The sequence below is a fragment of the Candoia aspera genome, chromosome 1 (assembly GCF_035149785.1).
Source record: "Candoia aspera isolate rCanAsp1 chromosome 1, rCanAsp1.hap2, whole genome shotgun sequence".
Classification (NCBI taxonomy): domain Eukaryota; kingdom Metazoa; phylum Chordata; class Lepidosauria; order Squamata; family Boidae; genus Candoia; species Candoia aspera.
In genome coordinates, this window is record NC_086153.1 from 171,694,552 (window position 1) to 171,717,609 (window position 23,058).

At 38.4% G+C, this 23,058-nt stretch overlaps 1 protein-coding gene across 1 annotated transcript in view; it reads left to right on the plus strand.

Moving 5' to 3' along the window:
- The window catches only part of ERBB4 (erb-b2 receptor tyrosine kinase 4), a 559,265-nt gene extending 547,153 nt beyond the window's left edge, over positions 1 to 12,112 (plus strand). The window contains exons 26-28 of the mRNA XM_063303051.1: positions 5,412 to 5,459; positions 8,320 to 8,617; positions 11,107 to 12,112. Of these exons, the coding sequence (XP_063159121.1) occupies positions 5,412 to 5,459; positions 8,320 to 8,617; positions 11,107 to 11,552 (792 nt within the window). The 3' untranslated portion in view covers positions 11,553 to 12,112. The remainder of the gene's footprint in view (positions 1 to 5,411; positions 5,460 to 8,319; positions 8,618 to 11,106) is intronic.
- Positions 12,113 to 23,058: the final 10,946 nt, after the last annotated feature.

Below are 23,058 nucleotides of genomic sequence, written 5' to 3' on the forward strand. Positions count from 1 at the left end.
ACACCTCCTCACTCTCTTGCTCCTAATGTTCTCTTGCAGTTTTTCAAAGATAAAACCTTTCCTTCTCTAGTAGAAGCGGTCTGGGTAAACTAACTTTGTGTGCCACTGTCCCTGAGATTATGTTGATTCTGCATCTGAGATGAATGAATGTGGACTGGGTTTGCCAGAGCCTGACTGGCAAGAAAGGTGCGGTCTTGTGAAAGAAGACTGGCTATTCCTTAAAAGCTGAAATTGGTAGGATTCAGACAATTCAAATCAACAAAGGATCTCAATCAGCAGTGCAAAAATATGGCAGCTTATTGAGCAAGAAATACATTTGAAAGCTAGAAGGTTATCTTTTGATTTTTATCACTATGCATATTTTATAGTAGGAATTCAGTGTGGGGGCCTGTGTTAGGCAGAAGTTGTATATCTATACACATATAACCCAGTTCTGTTTGTTCGTCTGTTTTGTTCTGGACCCTTTTGTGCCAGTTAATTTTTTTACTTGAACTCAAATGATTGACCTTTTATGTAAAATATAGATACAAAATGTTTTCTTAGTATGTTTGGTGTGGCAGTTGAATAGACTAGTCCAGTCTTCCTTAAAGTGTGGTCTAGGAAGGTCCCCCAAGACCCTCTCAGGGGTCCTCGAAATCAAAATTATTTGCCAGCTTATGTTGAAAAATAATATTAAAGTCCTATCAAACAGTTGTGAGAAGCGGTAGTGGCAGCAAATGCATCAATTTTAATTTTTAACATGGTAAATATTGGTAAATATGAGAGCCAGTTTGGTGTAGAGGTTAAGGCATCAGACTAGAAACCGGGAGACCGTGAGTTCTAGTCCCACCTTAGACACAAAGCCAGCTAGGGAACCTTGGGGTCAGTCACTTTCTCTCAGCCCTAGGCAGGAGGCAAGGGTAAACCTCTTCTGAAAAACCTCGCCAAGAAAACTGCAGGGACCAGTCCAGGCAGTCTCTGAGAATCAGACACAATTGAATGGATTGAAAAAAAAAAAGATAAATATAACCCAAACAAAAGCTCTTTTGGGGTCCTCCATAATTCTTAAAAATGAGATGCGGTCCTTGGAGAAAAAAGTTTAAGAAACACTGGACTAGAGAAAGAAGTCAACAAATGGAAGCAAAAGCAAAGCACGTAACAATAATCAGTCTCTGGTTCTCATAGGGTCTCATTGATTTCTCAGCTGAAGTGGAAGAGTACTTATGCTGCTATTTCATCATCTCTTTAGTTCTAAATCAAGAAATAGAGTTATGGAAATTTCTGATTTGCTGGTTGCCCATGCCTTTGACAATCCTAGACATTATTACTTAAAGAATAAACTAATGATTGATACAAGCAGTGGTAGCTCAATATTAATTCCAGAAAATCAAAAGGAAAGAAATGTCAGATTATTGGTCAAATGACTGTTGATTGAATAATGTGTATGATTTCAAGTTGCACTTAAACTTTGGTTTAGTAGAGTGAAGAAGAAATAACATGTTCATATAATTTCATATAATGGAAATCTGTAGTTGTGTCATATCTGCCCCCAGAGTTGCTGCTGATTAAATATTAAGGCTGTGCATAGTGACAATGCTGTTTTGTGAACTTTGTAAAACACAGATAAATTGTAGTACTTTATAATGTACTTTATAATAGGATTATGGAAATAATTGCTTTGGTGATAATAATAGGAGAATGAGGAAAGCAAACTAAATCTAGTCCCTAAATCTGGTCCCTAAACCAAGCAAAACTGAGTGGATGGTAAAACACTTTTAGTAGTGATTTGACAGATCTTTCACTTTGCTCCTTTAAAAAAATTCCTTCACCACCAGCTGTGCCAGACAATGAAAGAACTCTGTTTTCAGTAATTTGTTAACTCATATACTGCTTCACACATGCCCACAGGAATGGATGCACACACATTTCTTAGTTTTTAGTCCTTCCAAAACGTAGATATAATAATAATTCAAGACTCAAGAATTTATTTCAATCTATTGCCTCAGTCTGGAGCTTCAATTTTCTCTTATTTATATATAAATAACATTTGATGGATTTTTTTCTGTGTTGCTTTCTGCTAATATATCATTTTCCAACCAATGAAAAATGCACACGTCATCAGTAAAGTGAGGGCAGATGGAAGGAATCTGGTTTGCATCTTAAAAACAAAAAGGTATTTTTGAAGCTTCCAAAATTACGACATTGCTATGTAATTAGAAAGCAATTTAAAGATATTTAAAAAACAATTATGTTGCATTTGCATTTCAGCTAATCAGCACTTCAGCTGTTCCTAGCTTCTTTTTTTCTTTTTTGTGGGGTGGGGGTTGGGATTGTGACTATTTATTTCATCGATTTTGAGGGCACCCAACTCTGGGGCGATTATAGTTTAAAAAGTAAGACTAATACTCCAAAAGTAAACAATTCATGAGTGGCCTAAAGACAGACATACTAACAAACCCCATCCAACAGGGGCTCAACATCACCTGTCCCCAAGGCCTGGAAGAATAGTCACATCTTCAGTAGCTTCGTGAATGTCATCATGGTGTCACCTATGGTGGGAGTCATCCAGATCTTGGGGGGGGGGGATATTCCAGAGGGCATGCACTGCAGCAGAGAAGGCTTGCTTCTTGGGTCCCACTAGATAACACTGCTTAATTGATGGACTCAGAGTGTGTCTACTCTGCCCAGTCTCACCAGATGGACAGAAACAACTGGTGACTGGTCATCCCTCAAATAACCAAGCCCTATGCCATGAAGGGCTTTATAGGTAACAACTAGCACCTGGAAGCCAGTTGGTAACCATCACATGGGCATAATGGTACTTTTATCATTATATGACCACTCTGTGCCAAAAAATAAGCATAAAACTACTTAAGTGCCAAACAAAATATTGAGAGTCTTGCTTAGTATTTTGTTTTTGATAGTATTTGAGGCTATATGGATATTTTGGAAACATTAAATAGCATGTCTGTCAAAAGGCTGAAAATCTAGCCATCTCTCTTATTTAGCAGCTCTATGCAGAGGGCCCTTTTGGATGATAATGGGGAACCAATTCAGCCTTGCAGGAGGAGAACTCATAGAAATATAATATCTCAGGCTATATGAACTCATAGAAATATAATATCTAAGACTATATGAATACACTTCCATGTCAATTTGACATAGGACTGTATTCATATAGCCTTAGATATTATATTTCTATGAGTTCATATAGCCTGAGATATTATATTTCTATGAGTTCTCCTCCTGCAAGGCTGAATTGGTTCCCCATTATCATTACATTAAATGTGTCACTCAGTGCAGTTTCCTATACTCCTGAAAGTTTTTCAGTGAAGTCCAATGCTTTACTAGTATCACATTCTCTAGGGACAGTTAACAAACAACGGACTTCCTGATGAATGTATGAAATTAAATGTCCCTGAAGCAACTCTGTACTTTATAAGACTGTCAAAAATTTCACTGTGTGGGTAACTTTGATGTATTGTGCAGATTGTTTATTAATGGATTGGAAAAGATCTTGAGATGCATCCTTTATACTTTTTATAAGTCCTTGCAAAATAATGGCTTAGTTCTGTATTTTCTTAGTATCTTTCTGTATTAATTCTAATAATATAATTCATAAAAATACGTAGACCATACTGCAGTACATCCTCAACAATACTGTTGGTAGGTATATAGTATTACTGTCATTCATTTTATACAGATATGTTATCAAGAAGTGAAGCTGTGAGACTAACACATATAGTGTGTTTCCATCCAGAAATGTCATGATCTGAGAGATGAACTAGGTGTGATGGTGACAGTTCTGTATACTTAAATATTGAACTGCCTCAATCATGTATAAAAAATATCATTAGGGGTGTGATAGAGCTTTCATTTTGTACATCATTTGTTGTTATCCTGTTTTAAAATGAATGCACAAATGAAGAATACAGTTCTGGTATATGAGCTTAGCTAAGAAGGAAGGAGTGTGCGAGAGAATATCCAAAGCTAAGCTGGAGGCCAAGTGGAAGTGCTTCACTATTCACTGCTGCTTGGCAAATTGAGCTCATCCTAACCAAACATTTTTTCTCCAAGGTAGCAATCTAGCATAAAGTTCAGGCAACATTTCTCTGAATTGAGACCTTGAATAATAATGTATTTATACTCACCATAAATTGAGGTGATCAAAGGTTTTTTATAGTCTAGTATAGTCTAGTCGTGTCTTGTCTTGTCTTTTCTTTTCAACTTTTCTAAAAATACAAGCTTCATCAGACTGCATCACAGCCAAACCTCCCAAGCTGTTGACTCCCTAATCTAACTGACATAATTCAAGATTTTGAATAGGCTAGATTTGACATACAGTTTCAAGTTTTAGTGGCATAATATTTCTTATTCATGTATCCCTTTGTTTTTAAAATACTACAGCTTCTTTTCTATATAAGTAGTTCCATATCTAAGCACACAGAACTACCATGGTCCCATTTCTTTGTAGCACTGTAGGAAAAACATGCAAGCAAGCGGCAAGGAAGAGGGAGATGCCCAAGAGTAAAATGAAAATTGCTAAATGATGAGTGCAAACCAAGTGGTCATTTCATTGTATCTAAATAGGTGTTGACAGGTATTAATGTTAGAGTTCTCTTTAATCCTCTATGCCACTTGCAGCTAAATCCCAATTCTAAATAGAGTCTACAGCAAAAACAAAACTCCATGCCAGAAAGAGAGCTGGAAAAGCCAAAATGGACTCATGCCATGCTGTGTCTATGCAAATCATACTGCTTTCCAAACCCTTTTTGCAAAGAAGCACGCATACAGTACCTCGGTCATGATACTGATATTTGCGTGGGAGGGATCAGAGAAACAAAACTCTGCATCTATTGCTAGATATCCTGAAGAACATTACTGGGATAAAAACCTAGAAAGAGAAGCAGCATCAGGCAATGGAGACTTACCCTTCTGTATTACTGGGCTGTGAGCATGTTAATTTTTCAGTCATTGAAAACCTGCCGTAGAGACTATAGAAAATGATCATTGTGTGATTATGGTATTCTCCCAGTGAAATCCCTTTGTTTCTTCATTGTTAAGCAGCATATCCTTTCCCTTCCTTTTAGACCAGGTGAGTAATAGTAGTGCATCCCATCTGAGTCTTGATTTTAGAGGGATAGCTGACCTGCTGCATGCTTATCATTCTCTTGTGCAAAAAAAAAAATAAAATCCTACACCTCTTTTCAGACTTTTCTTAATCATTCTACAGTCAAATCCTCCACACCTTGAGCTCACACAAAACTGCCTTTGGAGATGTGCTGAGCAAGAAGGTATGAATTTGGCTGGTGTTTGAATAAATCTCTCTAATTTGTGCATGGTTTTTCCACCAATTCACAGAATTCATATGACTTATTTTCATCCATGTAACCTCTTACTATATTGGTCATTCCATTTTTCTTTCTTATTAGAGTGAAATTGGACACAGCCCTCCTCCTGCCTACACCCCTATGTCAGGAGTAAGTATTTAACAATCAACCTTCATCCTTTAAGATTTGTTTCTTTTTAAATGTATCCTACCTTCTTCTTTCTCTTCTCTTCATGAATTCTACCATCCCATCTCCTCTCTTGCTCCCCAAGGGTAGGTGAAAGCTGATCATGTTTTGTTGCTGAGTCCAGCTGAATAACACAAGTTTCAGTAACCAGAAAATCCTAAGAATAAGAGGTTACTGGTGATTAGTATCTGCCTTAGAATAAGTTCTTACTTTATTTTGTTGGACAGTGTTCTCTGGACATTGTTCGGTTACAACCTAAAGATAAGGGAGCACTAAAAGATTGTAAGGTCACTCTTGACTCTAAAAGATTTTGGCAGATTCAGACTGTTAACTTTGGTCTGCATATTTTATGAAGCTGGGATGGGTGTGCCTGTTCTAGTTCAGGTTGATTTTATGATACTGGAATGGCTTTGTGTATTAAAGGCACCTTCATAAGTTTAAATCTTCCCTGAAAAGAAGGGACCAGATAATAGAACTGGAGAGACAACTAGCTTTTGTGATACCTGGTAAACCTAACAAAACAAAAATCTAATAAACAACAACCAAAAATGTCACATTTAAATTCAGAAGAACTGTGGAGTTCCTATAGGTTGAAGGCAAATATAAAAATAAAACCTGAAAGGAAATAATAATTTTAATATGTTTATATGGATTCAAAAAACAATACATACACATCCATATCCACAGAAAGTGCAGTTCTGAAGGTTCCTGAATGAAAATTAATTATATCTAAAGAAGATTAGCTCTGAAAATTTCTACTGATTCCAACAAGAAGAACTGATTATTAGCCTGTCGAGAAATTCACACCATGTCAGAACATTCTCCTTTCCTCTTATTTTATGAAAAATACCAACCAAGTCAATAAAGTTCATTCTTGGAACAATATAGGGAAATACTTGTTCCATTATATTTTTTAAATAATGATGCTGAATGCTGTACTCTAAACAATAATCTTATGGTGACAAGGAAGATACCTTGGAGTCCATTGAATAGTTCAGACCTCCTCTTAAAGAAGAGAGGAAGAGGTCTGCTCTCACAGGGGGCAGTCTAATCCCAAATATTCCCCTCTCCCAGGCCCTACAGGGACCTCTGGAGTGCCTGCCTGCTGACATCAGCACTCCAGTGCCACGTGGTACAGATCAAGTCCTTTCTCAGGGAGGACTGGGAGAGATTTTATGATCTACAAATGTTTCCAAACCCTCTCACTGTTTAGTCCTGCTCCTGCAATAAGGAGAAATGCATATCAGCTCAAGAACTGGCATACATAATTTCACTCCCATTATTATTATTATTATTATTATTATTATTATTATTATTATTATTATTATGAGACTGACAACCATGAGCCTCTACCGTCTTGTCTCTGTGCCATTCTTGCATTCTTCATAATTCAGACCAGTCCAGTGATATCTAGTTAAGTAGAAATACATATAACTGGATCAGCCTACTATTATACAATTATAATATTATAATTATTGTTGCTAAAACTAATGAAATAATTCAAAGAGGGGGGAAAGGACTAGAATGTTTTTGCCCCCGGTTTTGTCCCAGAGTTTTGTTTAAAGCAAAATTTGGATGCACGTATAAAAATGCTTTCACGTAGGAAAGATCTGATCATTTAATAGGAAGCAAATTGATTCTCAGTGACTAATATTTATAACAGGTATATGTGTATCCAGGGAACTGTCCAGTAAGGGAGATACATAGTGGTGGATGAACTTCTTGATACAAAATGATACCAACTCTATGGTGAAAGGTGAAAGGTCCCCTGTGCAAGCACCGAGTCATGTCTGACCCTTTGGGGGGACGCTGGTTTCGCGACTCTATACAGTATTGTTATACCAGTTCAGATTGAAAGGCACAGGCATCTGGGTGACATATGAGTGTCTCTTGCTCTAAAGTCACTTGTACTCTGCTTCCAAACCCCTCCTGCCAGCAGTAGTTTCCCCTCTCTCCCCAGATCTCCAAGTAGGGTGGCCAGAGCCCACATCTCTCTGTTGTAGAGGTCACCGAAGGAATCTTTCTGCAGGCCATCTAGTGTCCTTTCCATGACATTTTGTGTTATGTGAAATTTTGAGGTTTAGCTTGGCAGAAGCATCTGAGAAATTCTAGGAAATGCAAAATGAATTGGCGGGAATAAAAGTAGCACAATTTCTCAGACCATGTTTTGGAGGGTGAGAGGAGACTTGCATGCTGCTGACCCTAGAAGTGTGGTTGTGCATAGAAGGCAATATATTGAAATATTAAGTGTGTATGTATGTATGTATGTGTGTGTGTGTGTGTGTGTGTATATATATATATATAAAACATACTGAGATCATCAGACTTTGGAAAGGCATTAAATTGAATCTGATCCTGATTTATTTATATTTAATGTTGACTTAAGATTTGGCAGTTGTAGATAAAATATTGATGGATTAGGGGTAGGCTCTTTGGGTTAGCAGATGATCTGTACGGTAATCTGAAATCCAGGCAAAATGAACTAAGTTTCAGTTCTTGAGGTATAATATTTGAAAAGCATAAACTAAGCGTCTTAAATTATTTTAAGCCAATGTAATTTAAGTTGAATCCAGCAGTAAAGCAAGCCTATGCATTTGGAATCCACTCAGTTCCTTTAGCCAATGCTTATGGAATCAAACAACAAAACTAAAAATCTGTGTAATGTTGACTTGAACAGGTACTGAAAACAACATGCTAAGAACAAAAATCCTGCATAGAAAAGGTATCTGTTGAGCACATAATTGAAAAACTTACATGCATGAAACTAACTAAGCTGTAACATTAATTCTGTAGTTTTTCACACAGTGTTCTTTGTTTCTTATAGAATCAGTTTATCTACAGAGATGGAAGTTTGTCTACAGAACAAGGAGTTCCCTTGCCATACCGAACTGCCATACCAGGCCTAGCTCCAGAAGCTCCCATCAGGCAAGGAGCTGCTGAGATCTGTGATGACACTTGCTGCAATGGCACTTTGCGGAAACAAGTGGCAAGTCTTTCACAAGATGACAGTATCACTCAGAGGTACAGCGCTGACCCAACTGTTTTTATCCCAGAGCGAGGGCCAAGAACTGAGCTGGATGAAGAGGGGTACATGACTCCAATGCCAGAAAAGGGCAAAACAGGTATCTCTCTCACATAGCAATAACCATTTTCCCCCCAGTTTGGAAAAGATTCCATGATCACTGCTCAGAACCTATTCTGGTTGGATGTGTATACAGATAAAATGAACCCTGGAAAAGAATGGCTGATGTCAGCCAGCTTTCATACCTTTATCCCATGCCTTCCTCCAAGCTGATCTGCTAAGTTACAGCTTTATCCCATTACAACCCGGTAAGATTTATTAGGATGAAAGACCATTGCAAGGCAGGGAGGTGTCATCTTTTCTGTCCAAAGAGCCATAGGTGAGGTTTGGGCCAAACGTGCCTTCGTATGCCAGTTCACCCGTTCATACATTTTTCTGTATGCAACCAAGCATACAGGGAAAAAAAAAACACCAACAAGATGTTTGTCACCTTTAAAGCCCTACAGGGCATCGGGCCAGGTTCCTTGTGGGACTACTTATCCCAAGTGGTTTATGTCCCTCCTACCAGATCTCACAGGGTGGGCATGCTCTGGGTCCCCTTGGTGCAGCGGCATCACCTGGGAAGACTTAGGAAGTGGGAAAATACACTTTTTGTGACCTAATGCATGTTCACATGGTTCTTGTTTAGTACTGGGTTGTTTGAATTACTCTCTGCATTGGTCAGACCAATGCAACCTGTGAAGCTAAAGGGTACACCTACGTGCTTGGCTCCTGCAACTAGCATAACAGACTCCTAGAAAAAGAATCTTGTTTCTCTACGTAGGCTTTTAAAGTTAGATGGAAAAGTTTGTAGGACGTCATACTCTTATTTGTGGCATTGAGAGGAGGCTCTACTTATCAGTGACACTGTAAGCTTAGCTAGGTTACTTTCAGTAAAGGGTTTTTGTTTTTCCCATGGTCCAACTGAACAGCGTGATCATTTGGCAAGGAAGAAATGCATCACTTGTTTCCAGCTGCCATTAATGTACTCAGCCATATAATATGGAGAAGAAAATGAATAGCACATCCCTGTTATATTCATTGCCTCTTTCCAGGAAGAGGTGATCCTGTTTGGTCAAGCTTCAACATTTGGCACTGTAAATAATTAAAATCAATATCGCTCATCCTGCAGTCCATGGGCTTTTATGAAATGCCCTGCTTCACAGAGAACAGCAACGAATCTGAAAAATCAGTCAGCTCAAGCGACCAGAGCTAAAATACCAGACCGCTCTCTCCCCACTCCCCACTTTTATGGAACTCCACAAGAATGACTTGGCTTCCTTGCACGTCTTCTCTTTTTGTTTTCAGTTTAATCTGTATGTTTATTGTTAAATGCTGAAATACAAAGAAGGTTTTAAAAAGCAAGATGTTTTCGGTATGTTGATCTTTTCTATGTTGTTTAGATCAGCATTGATGTCCAAGAATGAATCAATTAAGCATTAGGTCAATAACTATTATTTTCTCTCAGTCTTGTATATTTTTAAAAATCCCTTTTTATCATCCCCATAGTATGCTAGTTAGCATTTTGGATGCAATTGTTTTGTTTCCTTAAGAGTTAGTAAGGCAATGTAAAGAAACATTTTTGGCATTACTGATTCCAGTATATTTGGGGCATGTGTGGAAAGCTGTCAGTAGACTGAGCTCAGTTCACTTGAAAATGAGCGTGCAGTCTTACAGTCTAGCATCCACGGGGTGCCAGTTTTGAGCTACCCTATGGGTAAGGTTGGGTGAACCTTGTTTTAAAAACTGTACCATAGCATAAGGGCATAATAATTAAAATACTTCTTAGCCTTTTTTTCCAGCAGAAATATTCCATGATGCTGCAAAAGAAATTGAGAAGTTGCCCAACCTTACTTGTCTTCTGATTCAAAGTTGATAAAATATATAGATTTTCCTGAAGCCAAATTGCAAGTTTCTGCAGACCAAATAATAACCCAATTCCTTGATTCTGTTTTTACCTATTCCTAATGAGCAGCTTATCTTCACCTACATGAAAAGTGACAGTTTATCTCAGTTGAAAGTCGAGTTATCAAGAAGGCACTTTTTGGTTGTGAAGATGTACTACACTAAATATAAATATAAAAAAATAGAGTCATACAATAATGCAACACTGCAGAGCATGAGATAAAACATGTGCCAAAAATGCTAGGTGCTAGAAGGAGCAGAATATTCCAGAGCTGCAGTGCTTGATCAGAGACGTTTTTAACCCCAAAAGAGAAAAGATCTCAGAGAAATGCCTCCATTAGGAAACTTGCAGTATGAACAGGCTGACAGAGATGGGTAATTTGTCCATTTCATTTGGGCTCAGTTCCTACCCTTAAATTCATTTTAGTCACGTCCATAAGTGCTTCCAAATGTGTGTTTCAAATGTATGGAGTTTTGTATGCCTTTCCACTTAGATATGCATTTTTGTATGTATTTTTCCTTTTATATATATTTTTACAAGCCATTTCCCCAAATCTATACACTAATGTTATGTTTCCTTACTGGACACGTGGTAGTAGAAATTGTTATTTTACTTTCAGTTAAGATCTCTTTCCTCTTTTCTAGATCACCTGAATCCAGTGGAGGAGAACCCATTTGTTTCTCGGTGGAAGAATGGCGACCTTCAAGCACTGGACAACCCAGATTATCACCACAGCCAAACTGGGCAGCCCAAAGCCGAGGATGAATATGTGAATGAGCCCTTGTACCTCAACACCTTTGCAAGCACCCTTGAGAATGCAGAGTACCTGAAGAAAAATGGGCTTCCATTGCCAGAAAAGCCCAAGAAGGCCTTTGATAATCCAGGTTACTGGAATCACAGCCTGCCTCCACGAAGTACCCTACAGCATCCGGACTACCTGCAGGAATACAGCACAAAATATTTTTACAAACAAAATGGAAGGATCCGGCCCATTGTGGCTGAGAATCCTGAATACCTCTCAGAGTTCTCCCTGAAGCCTGGCATGATGCTGCCCCCCCCGCCCTACAGACACCGAAACACCGTAGTGTAATCCCAGGGAGACGTGGGGAATCCATACCAGCACTCTCCTTCTTCTTCCCCTCTTTTCTCCTCCCCACTTTTCTTACTTTCTCTTGCCCAATCTTCCCTCTGTTCAATGTCTGCAAAGAGAAGGGACTCATTTCAGTCAGTGGTTCCAGGAATTTAGGAAGAAGCAAAAGGAAAACAGTTTGGCTTTTCTCCCTTTCCAAGCCCCCCAAGGAAGAAAAGGTCAGACCAACCAAGATCCCGTGGCATGGTTGCCTGCTGCCAGGCGGGTGTTCTGTATAGGGGTCCAGCTCTAGGGCTGCAGAGAGAGTTGCCCCATGGCAGTTTCTGTCAGCAGGAAGCACCAGAGCCGCCGAAGCATCCCTGCAGAAGCAGGGCGATTTCAAGAAGGAGGGTAGAAAAAGACAATTTTTATACCATAAGCGATGACCTAATGACTGAGATTGAGAGGCCAATTTCTTTAACCTTTTTTTATTCGACCCCCTAATCAAAATGGCTAATCCAGCTTGCTTCTGGCCAGCTCCTCTCTCTACTTCCGCAGTTGTGAGCTCTTTTCCAAGGCAGAGACCTGGCTTCAAGTCAAAAATTGTATCAGGACACAGATTTAAAATATATGTAGGGAAACAAAATAGCTTGTTTTTTTTTTGAAGGCACAATGCCGATGAAGATTTATATAAACAGAGCCTCCTGTTCATGTTTTATACACATTGAACACAACATGTAATAATTCTCCCCTCCATTTCTTTATCAGCTAAAGCTGACAGCATTATATAACACTAGAAGGAAGAGTAACACTGGATTTTTAAACACTTTATTTTAAGGCAGGGTCAGGAGGGAAAATGGAAAAAAAAAAGTAATAGACAGGTAAAACACACTTGGGAAATCACTGGAAAATTAGTTTGCACTTAAACTTTTCTTTTTCATTCTCTTTTATTTTCTCCTTATTCTGAACTGTATTCTGGAATCTGAATGAAGCAATATGGAAGTGACCAGCAAAATAAAATAATTTAAATTGTAAAATGAATAATAATATAAATATATATACTATATCTATATATGAAAGATGACTCTGGAATTGCCAAAACAACGTGAAAATCAAACCTTTGGAACTTCATTCACCAGTGCAACTACTCACAGGAATAATATTGAAGTACCAACCTTGGATGTTGGCTCTTACAGGAAATGGAGCACATATGAAGGGAACCACAGAGGTGAAGGGAGGAAGGCACACAGGATTGACTTGAGCTCACCAGTAAAGACTAATGTGAGACTGTTATTGAGAATTTTTGCTCTAGCACAAAGAAGAAACACTACACAAGAGTTTAAACAAATTAAGGGTGCTTATGGCTGTTACATTCTCAGTCGAATCTGTAAGTAATCTCCCAGCCTTTAACCATTTATTTTTTTACCTTTGGCTTTTACATGCTGATTTAGAGAAAAATAGTTAGTTCCTTTCATTGCTGGAATTATTATTATTATTATTATTATTATTATTATTATTATTATTATTATTATTTAGAATGAAATTGTAGCATTGAAAGGCACACGAAGAGGAAAAAACCCACCTTTATCCTCTTATCTTAATATATTTGGAATGCAGTTTTAGGAGAAATCAATTATCTTAGTGTATGCAATCTGCTATTTATTAATTGCAAGGCAGAGAATAAAGGTAGAAGAACAGAGAATCAATGTAGAAATAATCTTTGTACTTAACCCTTTGAATGGACACAGTTTAAGGAGTGCAACAAGACTAGGATCGTCTTCAGAAATGTAAAGAAGCATGTTCAGAAACCCTTGCAAGAGGTAGCCTTTGGGCTTCCATACTAAAAGCTGATGGATATAAAAGCTGATACTCTTAAATAACAGGTCATTATTCATTCGTTCATTCAGTATGCTGTATAATGCCATGTCCTCCTCCTCCTCTCAGTATTCCACAAAGAACAAAACACATATCTTACATGGATATCAGCAGCAACAGAATGATTTTACTGAGGATCAAGGCAGGACTCCGCATGGCACACACAGCAAGTATCCATGGCAGATGTTACAGAACCAACTGTAACCTATGACACCTATAACTGTGAGCACAAGGACCTAGCAAGTAGGTCAGGCAAGAAAGAACCAAACCATGAAATCTTCCAACCCCAAATCCTTTGTACAATGCAAATTTGGAAAACTCATAATATAAAACCTAATCGTTCTTTCCATAATCAACCTAGAATAGTTGCTTTTTGGTATTCTAAAATGAGCAAACTCAGATGTTGATGACAATTTGAACTTCTGCTCCCAAAATAAGCTTTCTAAGTATAAGGAAATCTATTTTTCTTAAAATAAGCCATTTACTTTTCTTCAGATAACAGGGTGCAGCTTGTTGGATACCCTTAGCGCCCAAATTCTCAAACTGAGCTCCACATATTCTGCAGCTATCCATAGAAAAATTATGAAACAGTCAACAATTCCTCTGCTTAAGTGTGCACTTGATTGTTCCCCCTTTTTTCTTCTTCCTACTTAATATGAAAAGAGATGGAGTCTATGTTGAAGAGGGCCAGTTTTTCAGTTAGGCAAACAAAATCGTAGCTCTGTGGGCCTCCATTCCTAATTATGATGATGCCAAAATGACAAACAAGCATTATGGTAACATGATGCAACCTCCATTCTTTCCACGCACATTGCAGTGTTATACACAACAACATTAGGGTGGAGTTTGCATCAGAATGTCACAACACACATTCCATCACATGCTGTACCCCTTGTAGGCATCCATGCCTAGCTTCAAACCTTGATTTGAAAAATGTAATACTACTGCAGCCTTCTAATTCTTCCTTAAAACTTTAATAGTTAACATGATCCTTCCAGGACAATGAGTTTGCTTTTGATGCAAGTACTGAAGAAGGAAAAGTTGTTAAAATGTAAGTTATGGATATGCTTTTATTTTAAAAGAGAAAATAGTATAAGTAGTCTTAAAAATCAGGAATAGCTTGAAAATAATTGCTTTATCTTCTGTAGCTGCCTTCATTTAAAGAGTTTGTGTCTTCTAGTTGCCTGACTTACATTTATAATCTGCCAGAGCCCCATAGACAATATGTATATTATTTATTGGCTGAAAGGCACAGTATGGGATCAAGTGTGTGACCTACATATGTTGTAGTCCAGATGCCTAAATCACTGATTCTTCCAGGTTCTTAGGCTGTGAAATCCTACAATCAGCAGCAGCTCCCATGCTTCTCAATAGTTATCACTCCCTCCTACCCATGTACAGAACTTGCCAGCAGGAGCCATGAAACTCTGACACTTCTAGTTTTCCAAAGAACTAGCCAGTAACTGGCACATTTGTGTCTCCTGCCTACAAGTCCTTAAGAGTTTCCTTTATACGTTCCATCTCTCTTGATTTTAGGAGGGTCAGATCAGACTCCTTATTCTACTGCAACCCTGCTTTGCCTGGCTCCAGTGAAGTTCACAAGAACTGGATTTGATTGTAGGCATTATAGTAATGGAGTTGCAGAGCCAGACCTAGAACCAACTTGTCTTCCATTGCAATACAGGACCTCTATTATTTAGACAGGTTTTTATGAATGGGTAGCTTTTTGAATGGAACATAATCCTTTCCTGCTACATGTCATGCAAATGCAGCTCATTATATACAGTTTCTTTTAAGCAATCCCACAGTCATGAGGTCGAAATTTTAAAAATTCAAAATTAAGTAAATAAATCAAACCAATTATATTGCAAATTATTCCATGCTGTAATCAGAACATTGGACCAATGTTAGTGGATGTTTCTCTGCTTCATCATAAAGACTAGGCAGACTGAACCCCAACTTCATCATACTAGCTTTATTTCCTCATGTAAAATATTGGACTGCATAATAATAGAAGTTAAATTTTAGAATTATTGTTTTTCTTCCTGCTGAATGAAATTACTTGAATCAGAAAGACAGCATAAAAATGGAGTTTTTCCAGCAAATGGTTAATTCAAACTCTCACTGTAGCTGTGAAACTGTTTTTTTTATAATGGTCTTTTAAAGTATTGTCCAAGCTATAAAAACTAATATTCTAAATGACAGTAGAAAAAGAATCAAGTGAACAGTGAACCCAATGTACTACTGGCCAGGATTAATAGCCACAAATGTCTCAGTGAAAGCTATTCATGTAATTTACATTATTTTCATTTGCCATGTGGGGCATGCAGTTAGTGCATAATGCTAATAAGAAAGTCCACCATACCACAACTTCCTGCTGGTTGAGGATTGGTGTCCAACTTGTTTGATCTCATGACATCAGGTTTTTTTGAGACTTGAGACAGTATTTTGATAGCTCAAGCACCTGAAACTTCACTGAAGCTGGCTTTAATTGCTGTTCTGGGAATCCTGTTTTCTCATTGGAAGGAACTCCTGTTTCATCCACTTCCTCCTAGCTCCTGTTAACAACATAGACATGCCGCACCCAGCACCAGCAGCCGTATCTCGCCTTCTGTTGCATTGCCAGCAAAGATCTCCTCTGGAAGGAAGAACGAGCAGTGTAAGTCAGCCACACTGTGAGCAGTCTTCCCTTGCTTTGGCAGCAGCAACCTCCAAATGCATCCTTCAGGCTCCAGGAATGAGACCCTGAGCCTCTGAGAAGGAAGCCCCCAGTTGAAAACCTTCTGTCAGAGTGTTAAGTCTACCTTGCAGCAGCCAGTGGGGACCGAATGAATGAAACAAGGCAGCTTCACTGCCAGGACATTTTTCCTTGTGCCAAAAGTTCTTATATGTTCACAAATGACTGCACAAGTGCACACCAAATGCACTGCAAACAAGGTTAGTGGGCTGGGAGCTAGCACAATTATCTATTCTTTCTGCATTGAGCAGAAGTAAGAGGATTTTTCTTCCTCTAGGACAGCCTTTCTCAACCTTTTGACCCTGGAGGAACTCTTGAAATATTTTCCAGGCCTCAGGGAAGCCCTGCACATTCAGGCTCAAATATAGACCAGAAGTTACAAAATTATTATATTCGTTTCATGTGTAGGCCTCTATATTTGCATTAACAGTGCTCTTAAACTAAAAATAATGAAAGTTAACTCTTTAATGTGAAGTAGTCTGAATTTGAAATATTTTTTTAAATAAATCATGATCTCCCAGGGAACCCCTAGTGACCTCTTGCAGTACCCTAGGGTTCCATGGAACCCTGGTTGAGAAACCCTGCTGTAGGATCTGCAATAGCTAAAGAAGTGGGTCACTTGTAGAATGGCATTTTCTGTGCTTTCCTGTTGGTCAGCTAGAGGGGACATGATTGGCTCATGGGTACCTCAGCAAGTTCCCTGCATGTTGGTGCTGAGAGCAGGAAAGGCAATGGCAAGTCGCCTTCAGTTAACAAGTGGAAATGTCAGTAATGCAGAAATACCCCAAAGTAAAGGCTATGGTGGTTCTTAGCTACAATTCAACTATTCGTTGACTTGAGGGGGCTTAGCTTACTAATCACTGGAGGTTGCAAAGAATGATGTAAAGATGATTAGACAAATTCAGCAACTGCCCAGCCGTTCTTGCAACAGGACAGTAAACTAAGAGGACCTTTGGTCTAACCCAGCTTGTCTGATGTATTCTGCTAGAAAACTCTAACTGAAAGCAACGGTTAAATCTTCCCCTTCTTTTTCATGCCATCCATTCTGTCAGCGTGCACTATTTGGTGCTTGCAAAGCTGCTTACTGCTTCAGAAAGGTTTTCTACCACTGATGGAGGGAGAAATCCCACAAGTATATTGTAACTGTATAGCCATAGATTATGGGGGCAAATATATGAATACCATTCTGTGAATCAAACAGAGACAATCCCAAAACTGGATAATGACTGGAACATTTCACAAGCAAGGGTACCTAGGGGAGCACTAACCCTACTCCTGATACTTGTCCTTTTATATTCAATATCCTGGATTAAAGGTTTTAGAACTGCTGTTATAGGAATCCTTATCAAGCTAGTTGGAGAGAAAAGTGTTTCCTCAGATAGAAAGGTAGAGTAATAACTTTTGGGTACCTAAAGTCCTATGGAACTGAACTGAGCTGACACACATCAGAGCCATTCTACAGCCAATAAAAAGGAACAAAAGCTTTCATTCACAGACAACATGGACTCTCAGCCATCATGAGATACCATTGTGAGTCAAATACAATTGATGGGAATATCATTTTTGATCCCAAAAGGAGTCTGTGTGGAATCATATGCATACTGCATCGTGTTTGAAACCGAATACTTCCTTTGCACTAGAACAGATTGTAAAGATCCCTTAGAGCACTGGAGCATCCTGTTGCAAAATAAAAATGGAAGCCTAGTTATATGCTGTAATTTTCTGCATTAAAAAACCCACTGACTCGCAGTAAAAGAAGATACAGATAATTTCCTCTGTATGTGTAAATCCAGACCTGTCCTCTGCTTAGAAACAGCACTACCACCAGCATGTACTTATGATTGGAAAAAGTCAACTTCAGTCGTCCCCCCATTTGCAGCATCTAGTCCTTTGGCAAGGAGCATTGCCAGCCACTGCAATCTGATCTGTTCTAGAAAATTAATACAGATTTTTAGTGCAACTTAATCTCCATTTCCTTTAAAAACATTCCTTGTTTTAATATCCAGCCTCTTGTTCATTTAAATACCAAGGTACTGAATAGGATTAATTTGCTGGGGCCATGCAAAACAAAAGAGTACAAGGGTAAAGGAAGCTGTTGCCTTCTGAATCACTGAAGAGGGTTTATCTTCAGAACTGAGGTTCCTTTGTTAGTCAGCTGTGCCAGCTGCTTTATAGCACATATTCTGTAATGGTAGAAGTTATAGAAACAAATCTCGATCAATTTATCAAAGAGTTATGGTAGCTAGCAACACCTTATCATAGTCTTCCATAATTAATATTTTTGTAGAACCTTCCAAAAGCATTAAGTAATTGATGTTTGCTTCAGGCAGCAAAAACATGCAACAATTATTATTTGAATACTGGGTGCTGTGGCATATGTTCCAACTCTTGAAAGTCATATGCTCCAGGGAAGAAAGTGTTATCATCATCATCTAATTATTATAACATTGCTCTCTGTTGATAGATTTGCCCATCAAAATGGTAAAGCCAAAGATCTAGCCTTTTGTGGTATTTCAGTTTAATCTTTGATTATGCTTGGTCTTGAGAAAGCTTCAGTAGAGGCCAATATAGTTTGGACCAATAGAGAGACAGACTGAAGGCCTCAAAACCATTACAATGGAGACCTATTGTACAGAATCTTCTCTATATCGAATTATTATTTTTTAATATTGTATTTGTTCCTCATGAGAGAATTTCATCCCAACGAGATTTAACATTTCTCTTTCTGTTGGAGAGAATATATAATACTATTCCATTCCTGGAATGTATGTGTTTGGATGAAATTTTTGAAAGTTTTTCCAGTGTTGCTGCTTTGTCTTTTTAATGCTGTCACTCCAAACTAATAAACAATTTTCCTTTTGAGGACAAGGTGATTTTTTTATCAGCAGATCTGACCACTGATGTCTACAAGTAGCTAAATTCTGTTCAGTTGCAATTGCTATTAGGAAGAGTTGGGCTTGAATTTTGCCTTAGGGTTTCCTTTTATCTTTTTATTTTTATGAGTTTTTGCTCATTGTATCACCTGATTACTGTATCTGACTTTCTTCCTTTGGTATATGACAATAACTATGATTATAATATTCCTTATATTGTATAAGGTTGGCTTCCCCATGATTGTCTAAACCAATACAGACAACGACAGTCCTGAATTAAAGTGAAATACCCCACATGATAGCAGCAGCTGACTTGTTTAAACAACATGCTTTTTCATTTGTAAAGTTCTCACACTGCAGAAGTTGAGAGTTCTGGTAAGACAGAATAATTTGGGAATGAAGATATTGTCATCTTGGCTTAAGCTTTCATTTCAATCTAATTTTCCTTATGCCTTAATTATATACATATTTCTTTATTCTGAGTTATACTGTTAAATTCTACTTTCATATGATACTCTTCTCTTTCTACCTGAGCAGCAAATTTGGTTTCTAAGCAGAAAAATAGGTGGGCTTAGAGTTAGTAGTAGTGCCCTTCAAAAGAAGACATCTTCCAAGGAAATATTTCGATTTTAAAGATTTCCTTGAGGTATGTGATGTCTTTTTTTTTCTGCCCACACTTTTATCTTTGTAACATTTGTAATTATCTTTGTGATATTTGTAATATTTTAATTTCCTGGCTTATTTTCAGTAACTTAAGGTTATAATTTCTTGAGTTTCTTTAAACTTCAGAATCAGTCTTCTTTATTCAGCTTTTTCTGTTAAAGTCTTAGCACTTAACATTATTGGTATCAAGCATCACTTTAACAATATGCATGCCTGCCATGTTTCTACAATAGGTATTAATTTAGTGAGGTGCAGATATTGTTGGAAATAGTTGGCATTTAATAAGCCTGGGCAGTTGGTGTTTTGTAACTGCATTTGAGCTTGCTGTATTTGAGAGCAAGTAAAGGTATTACAGGGTGAATAAAGATAATGTAAATCTTGTCCCTACTCTGTAAGCCTTTCAACCAGATAGGGTTACTTAGCCGAATCAAACCCTTTAGTTGATTGAGAGCATCATTGCTCTGGTGATAGCATTTAGAGTTTGAAGGCTGTTTTTCTCAATTGCTTTGCTAAAACTTTTATAGAGGTGCTATAAACAAAGTTGTGACATATCCACTTAGAAAAATGCAAACTGCAATCGTCCATAGCCAGAGGCAAGAATCTCCCAAGCAAGCTGGCAGAGGTGGCGCACATAAGAAAGGAGTGAGGTTTTGGCATACAGTTGCAGCTGCCACCTGCTTTTTTGTGATACCCAACATATACCCCACAGACACTTTTGCAAGATGGTGTCTTTTATTTCCTTCAACCTGCTTGAAGGAAGTTTGTACCCAGCTTAAAAGGAAGTGGTAGATTTCCATACATTTATTCCCTTGTGGAATAACCCTCTAATACTGCACAGAGCAATTGTGTATTTAGTGCTAATTATTACTGATCTTTGTGGAAGCAGTAGGGAGCAGCTGAGTAAGGTTGTTGAAATCATTGTGCACAGCCACATCCACCCTCTGAAAAAATGCACTTACACAGACAATGGACCTGAATCACCTGGGGCCTGAGTATGCAAAACGGCTGAGATGCTTAAGGCAGTTGACTTCATATTAAAAAGAGAGGTTTTCTTCCCAAATTCTGTCCATAAAGGGTGACTTTCTTTAGCTACAGAAGGCAAGCGTTGTTTACGTTCTCATCTAAAGTCTCTGCTAAGAAAACTGATGGAGAATGTATAATATTTATGCAAATTTGGGGTCAGTTTGCATTACACTAAAACAGCTGTGAAAGTTTTGTTTCTTGGTTGTTGGTTGCAGGAGTAGCTGTGTTAGCAGGAATATTGTGGGAACCATTATTAATTAGACTCAGTAAGAAGATTTTTAGAAAATTTGAGCAGAATAATTTGATAGGAAAAGCATGCGATAGGAACAAGTGGCCATACAGCACTCAGAAGCTGTCATGAGTACTGATGGTGAGCAGGAGGGGGCCTCTATCCAGGGGGGAAAACGCATGCGTAGTACTGGGGAGTTGAGCAGCCATTCAAAGAGACACAGATCAGACCCGCCTTGACTTTCAGGGTTTATCTGTCTGGGTTTTTCCCACACTTCTTCAGTTTGTTAGGATTTTCTGTCTAATGTAGCGGTAATAAAACATTAGAGACCTATTCCTCGTCTCAGCGTGGTTCCTGACTGTTAGGACAGAAGTCATGCTTACTGGACACAGCCACCGGTTTGCAGACACTCGCAGATTGTGTTCAAATTAATTTGGGGCATAAACTCTAAACTTGTCTTTCTTTACTTGATACTTAATAATCATCCTAGGATGTATTCCTAGACTCCCTGTATGAGGTATGCCAGCAGCCAAAGGCTTTTTCAGATTTTCAGGGATCTCTGACTTTAGAGACAGAAATCAAGTCTCTAATTCCACCCTCCTGCAAAAATCCTCCCCAATCACAGACTTCTGAAAACAGGAGAGAGAGAAAAAAAGAGAAGAGAACCAGATCTCTTCCCCATTATCACAAATATGCTTCTGGTCTTTCCATGCAGGATTTATGCTATACCGGTTGTTCAAGATTTCCTGCCCGCTGCAAATCATTAAGTCTCTGCTCCCTCACAATCTTCCCCACTTCAGCCTGGAAGGCTATAGGCATGTCCAAAGCTCCAATGTCAAAGTGCTCTAGATAGGCAGGTCGTTCCCCAGTCAGATTCTTAAAATTCCTTAAAAGTCCTGCACTAGATACAATTTCATGGCTGTGGATTCACAAACAGAAAACACTGATTGTAGCAGATCATAAGGAAAACAGAAGAAAAGAAAACTGGGGCAACAGATCAGATTCTGGGGCTTCAGCTTAGGAAGAGGCTAACTGTACAAGAGGAGGTGGTAGGCACTATTCAAGATAATTGAATGCACTGCAAGATAGACCACTTGAAATGCACCTTTGGCGTATTTGCAAGGAAAAGCACTTTCATTGGGATGAATTTAATAAACTTCATTGAAAAGCAATTCCACTCCACTGACATAAAAGTCAGCTTGGGTTGTGACCTATAAGCACTTCAGAGACTAAAGTATTTTTGGGGGAATGCCCACAGTAGTAAACTGTGAATGCTATTTTATAAATGTAGATATGTAATCTGTTATTTTGAAGTGAGGTACTACGAAATATGTAGCATAAATTGGTACTGCTGTTAAATGGGTCGATAATAAAACAAGCAGCTGTGCAAAGGACAAGCTAACTTTGAATGCAGGGAAACAAATGGACACTGTGGAGGTAGAAAATTCATAATCTAGTTCACAGATGGCTTGGATTTATTTCGATTGCTTTCTGTTGAAATCGCTGGCTCTATGGATATGGAGATCTGTTTCTTATGTGGACATGTTCATCTGAAGTTCGCTTGGACTGTGCAGAAATTGAAGGAGGAGCAGCCTAGATATTCACAACAGCTTTTCAGACATCTAGCAGGTTCTGAAGATTTCTGCTGTAGCCATTACGGCTGCCAGTGGAACTAGGTTTGCTTCAATACACTGTAAGTATTATGCCATGACTGAATTATGGATCAAGCTCAAAACCTCTACAGTTTCTTCTTGATTCAAAAGTACAGGCAGAGAGAGAGATTCTGAATGTTTTGTTTTCTAAAATTATAATGTTTTTCTGTACACAGATATGTAAACAGAAATATCTAGGATTCCGTTCTTTTCCTTTCTAAACCTGGATATCTGGCTGCCATTGTAGAAATGGGTTCTAGATCCATGCATTTATTTAAACATAGCTCTGTAATGACTATCTTGCTTGTTTCAGGATGGTAGCCATTACCCTCAGGTTTAAAAGTAGCTTTGAGTTCATCACTTCAGTCGCTGGAAACAAATCTTTGAAAATGCCGTGCACGTAGTGCCAAATCAGAGAGACCATCTGTAGTTCTAAGCAATTTCCCCCCTTTTTGAAATCCCATTTTTTATTCTT